Raw genomic sequence first — 5,044 nt, 5'->3', positions numbered from 1 at the left:
TGGATGGATGGATGGATGGATGGATGGATGACTGGGTGGGTGGATGGATGGGTGGATGGATGGGTGGACAAAAATATGACTGAAAGATGCCCTGTTTTTACTCAGATTCTTCTTTAAGGAACATTCTGCGGTCACCGATTGCATAAAGGCTTCAACCAACCTTTATAAAAGACAAAAAGAATGATGAGACTCCAGTAATCATAAAGTTTCAAAGCTCTGGCTGTATGATAACCCCTGTAGGCACTGGCAGTTGCACCCAGATGATTATAAGAACTGATTTTTGAATATATTCCAGTTCAGTCCTCAGATCGGTCTTCGTCTTTCATCTACAAATGTTTTAATACTTTTTAAATGAAATGAGCGACAGGATTTTCTTACAGGTTTCCTTTAAGAACGATGATCATTTGATGATTTGATCAAAAGAAAATCAATCAGCAACTATTTGGGTAATCAATGAATAGTAACTTCTCAAATATAAGGATTTAAAGCTTTTCTTTGTCATGTACAGTTTGACAGTGAACTGAATATCTTTGGATTTTGGACTGAATTACATCTTCTTGGTCTGTGGTAAACAAAGCATTTTTCAGCATTTTAACGACAAAACAATAAAATCAAATTATCAACAAAACTGAATGGAACTGAACTGTTATGGCTCCATATTTGGTTACCAAAGAGATTTCAGTATCCCCTCCATGTACATCAAAGCCTCTTTACCTTTACAGTCCATAGAAAAACACACTTAACCACCCCTGTTCAAGATGTACAGTATGTCTAAATTTGGGAAGAACCAAAAGCAGAGCAGCTCTTCTGGGAATTGGCAACCATACTCAGATGAATATTAGCTCTCTCTAATAAATCTCTAATATTTCACCCCTAAAATTTGCACATGTCTCCCACACAAAGATTTCAAAACACTGAACTGGGGCCCTCTGACATGTAGAGGAACTCTGCAGAACATTTCTTGAACATGATAAGACCTTTGCTATTTTTAGCCATGCATACACTCATTAAGAAATATTAAACGGGTACCTGGTTAAAGAGCTCCGAATACGGCATGTTTGACTTCTCCACCTGCGACTCCAGGTCAGCCACTGCATCTGCATCCCATGACATTATGCTGCTGCAAAAGAAAGCAAGGTTAAGCATGTTGTAGTTACTGTAGTGTCCCGGAAACCATGCAGGAGCGAGCCACAGTGGAAAACTGATGAGGAAGTTTGTGTTCTTTATTTAATGCCCTGTGGAAATGCCTCACAAAAAGATGTGCAGCTTCATCATAGTGATACGTTTACTGATTGTTGCATCTGTGTGTCTGCCTTCTTCCTACCCGTCACAGCCTTGAGTGTCCTGTAGGGGACAGGGGATGCTCTGTGTGAGACTGTCATCATGTTTCTCAACCTTCTTTTTCAATTTGATGACCTGTCGCTGCAGAGCGTCTCTCTCCTCCATTAGGCAGTCTTTGAATCTGTGATCAAAAAAGCTTTAGACAATGAGACATAGCCTGTAGAGATATTGGGTGGGGGAAAAAATGTTTTACATTTTGGAAAAGAGGTTGTACTTTCTAACGTTGAGGTCATAGATAGTGTCTCAAAGCCTGCACATGTTTGTGTCTCACGTGGAAAACCGACACATTGCATACAACGAACACATTAAGTATGTCTGTAATAGGTGTGATTGTAAATGTTCAGGGACAAAATACCCACCTCTTGACACAGCACATCCAGTAGCGCAGTTGCTGACAGAGCCACTCAAACTGCTCCGCTGTCCCCTGAAGTTTCCTCAGACTCCCCTCATTCTCCTGCTGCAGCTCCCTTACCTCAAAGACAAGACATCACTTTATATTCCTCGTTCAACCAGGATGTGATTGAGGCAAAAGGAAAGCAGGAAATAATGATTGTGGTGTGTTTGTGTCTGTCAGAAAAAAAAATCCTCTTGAAATCCGTGGCGTCATGTGGAAAGATGAGCGAATGCAACAGGGTAGGACTTCATCTCAGACTCCCAGGACATTCACAATATTTCACTGACTTTATCCCCAGCAAATAGATGTTCTCATTAAGTGACTGACAGCGCGGTCTGTTGTTTTGTTCTGCTGGACTTGTGTGGCTCTCGTAGGAGAGATAATTGTAGTGCTGGATTGTTTGCTGTTTGATGGACTGGTTGAAACTGGGGCCAGGAAGGGAGTGAGTCTTTGAAGCCAAGTGTAAATAACAAAATCCTGACAGTGTGTAGGAATGTAACACTAATGCCCAGACTCAACACACGTTAATACAAATCTAATGCCAGAAGAAAAAAAAAAAAAAATCTGAATCAATGCATTTTCTGGAGTAGTTATAGTTTTTCAAATTTGCCACAGTACATAAATTTGAACCTTGAGGTTTCATGTTTCTTGAGATTAATTATTTAAAATCCGACAGCAGATTATTCTCTGTTGTAACTGGCGCACCGGCACGTTGACCTAAACGACCCTAAGAACAGAGTTAATCCTTTACTTCTCGCAGCAGGATGATGTTGGACTGCAGTATTTGTGAAGCAGTTGGCTGCATGCTTTGACAAAGAGAAGTACTGCACCTTATAAAACCATCAAAAGTACATTACTTATCTATTGACGCTCAAGCAGACAAGACCAAAGAAGCAGTGTTAAACAAAGTGTCTAATCCTGACATCTGCTGGACAGAAAATCACATTACAACCCCTGGCTTCTATGTTGTGTTACTGGTGGGTATTTAAATGTTTGGTTTGTTGCCAATTTACAGTCTTGTATAAAGTACTGGAATGCAATACTTGAGTGAAAGTATACCTGTCTTGCCAGAAAATGACTTTGGTAGAAGTTAAAGTAACCTTATTTAGAACATTACTTGAGTAAAAATCTCAAAGACGCTATCAGTTATTATGCTTCCTCCTCTTCTTTGGTTTCTTTTTGTTTTTTTGTTTTTTTGCTGCTTTCCAACAAACAGTATGTCACCAACTGGAATGGAGTGGAAATTAACATGCAATCTAGCAGCAATAATTCGCCAAACCTGCTTTCTTCCAGTGTAACAAATTTCTTCTGATTTTATTTTGTAGTAACCATTTGCCTTAATAAAATGCTTAGGGGAAATGTAGTGAAATAAAAAGTATCCATTTTATTAAGTAACTGTAGTGGAGTAAAAGTAAAAGTTTCCCGAAATATAAAGAAAGTAAAGCACAGATACATAAAAATTCTATTTAAGTACAGCAACAAAGTATTTGTACTTTCTAACATCCCAAAATTGCTTATTACTGTGTGTGAATAGTGTCATTAGGAATGAGTCATCATGTAAATAACCATTCATTGGTTACAGCTTATTAATATCTAGCTACACAAACTCAGCCCACGATGTACGAGCAGCGGTTGGCATACTCGTTCCTTTTTTGGTTTCATTTTCAGGTCCACCGGAATTGTATAAATTGTATAGATGTACCGTGTATTTTTGTCATGTTGTGATGGATAATAAGGCCTCAAGCAGTTTTTACCGCCAATTATTTTCTTCATACCACTCAAAGCTGAAAGGTACTGTTGTGCTGTCCAAATCAACATTGTTCATGAACAAGAAACCCGATATGAATTTCAATTTTCAAACAAGCTGCAAACTCCAGCAAACGTTTATCTACATTGAAAAGACTTAAAGATGGCAATTAGTATAATTTACTAATATACTAATTTAGTTCACCCACTAAAATGTGTGTTTTGAATAGAGCTGAAACAATTGACAAAAAATGAATGGGCAACACTTTTTACATTGACTAATTGTTGTGACCCCTGGGCATCCCTTTAAAAAAAGTTACAGAAATGTCTGGTTCCAGTTTCTTATATTTAGACATCTGCTGGTTTTCTCAGCCTTTGATAGTAAAATTTAACATATTTGTGTTTTGACTGTTGGTCAGACACAACAAGCAGTTTAAATATGTGAATTTTGTGTCTGGGAACTTGTGATGGCCCTTTTTTCACTTTTTTATGGCACTTTATAGACCAAATGATTCATTGCTTAATCAAGAAAAATGATCAGCAGAATAATTGAAAATGAAAATCAACAATAACAATAAGATATAGAGGAGTTTTGGAGTTGCTGTTTGACTCTGTCAGACTCTCACAGACCCAAAATGTGCCAGAGCAGCATTCCTTTCTGTTCCCTTACCTCCTTCTGATGAGTGGAGCGTAGGTCCTTCAGATTTTCTGTCAAAGTTTGGTTGGTGTCGTGGAGCTCCTCCAGCTCCACCGTCTTGCTGTTGGGGACAACAACAAAAAGATTTTATCCTATCTGTGTGTACTCAACACTTGTTGTGGCTGGTTTAATTTGAAAAGAGTCATATCAATGAAGTTGTCCGCATCGTGTTTGTAAGTTGCAAAAGCAAAAAAACTAACAAAAAAACTAATTTAAATTGACCTTTAATCCACTTTTTTTTGTAAAGATTTTTAGATTTTGGCAAACTCCATTCATCTGATCTCTTACATCATGGGTCTCAAACTCGCGGCCCGGGGGCCAATTGCGGCCCGTGGGAGTGATATTTTGTGGCCCCCTCTTGACATCAAAGTAAGTGTTAGTGCGGCCGCGCGTTCTGAAACGTTTTCTCATTGCGCTTGTCACTTATGGGTACGTAGTAGTCTCCTGACAGAGGCGTAACGGTTGTCAAGTAGCTAAGTACTCTTAGCGGCAAAGCCTGAGGTTTGACAATGTGATGGTGTTGTTTGAAATTACACAACCATATCAGATCTAGGGGCTTAAAGCACCGGCAGTTCCGCGCCCTGTTTGGAGGATCTAGTTGTTGTTTTTTTGAATACTTGATGCGGCCCAGCCAAACCCAGACTCTACTTCCAGCGGCCCCCAAGTAAGTTGAGTTTGAGACCCCTGTCTTACATTAATTATAACACAAAATCTAGTGATGTCAAATGATTAAAATATGTAGTGGCAATTAATCACATTAATGTCATAGTAAACTCGCAATTTAACCACACATTTTTATCTGTTCTAAATGTCCCTTGATTTCTTTTTGTCCCGTTATTTTTTCTCATTTTAATGCTCTTATCAAC

At 38.7% G+C, this 5,044-nt stretch overlaps 1 protein-coding gene across 3 annotated transcripts in view; it reads right to left on the bottom strand.

Annotated features, from left to right (window-relative positions):
* The window catches only part of LOC116696361 (uncharacterized), a 15,048-nt gene that overhangs the window by 3,467 nt on the left and 6,537 nt on the right, over positions 1-5,044 (bottom strand). For 2 of the 3 annotated variants that reach the window (XM_032527259.1, XM_032527256.1), the window contains exons 4-7: positions 4,152-4,239; positions 1,701-1,813; positions 1,325-1,462; positions 1,030-1,120 (exon numbers count right to left, since the gene is read on the bottom strand). In XM_032527259.1, coding sequence (XP_032383150.1) covers positions 1,030-1,120; positions 1,325-1,462; positions 1,701-1,813; positions 4,152-4,239 — 430 coding nt within the window. The remainder of the gene's footprint in view (positions 1-1,029; positions 1,121-1,324; positions 1,463-1,700; positions 1,814-4,151; positions 4,240-5,044) is intronic. The other variant, XM_032527257.1, reaches the window with a different exon arrangement.

Source organism: Etheostoma spectabile, chromosome 10 (genome assembly GCF_008692095.1).
Source record: "Etheostoma spectabile isolate EspeVRDwgs_2016 chromosome 10, UIUC_Espe_1.0, whole genome shotgun sequence".
NCBI classification, from domain to species: domain Eukaryota; kingdom Metazoa; phylum Chordata; class Actinopteri; order Perciformes; family Percidae; genus Etheostoma; species Etheostoma spectabile.
The sequence above is the reverse complement of the archived record's forward strand: the minus strand, read 5'-3'. Positions and strand labels throughout refer to the sequence as shown.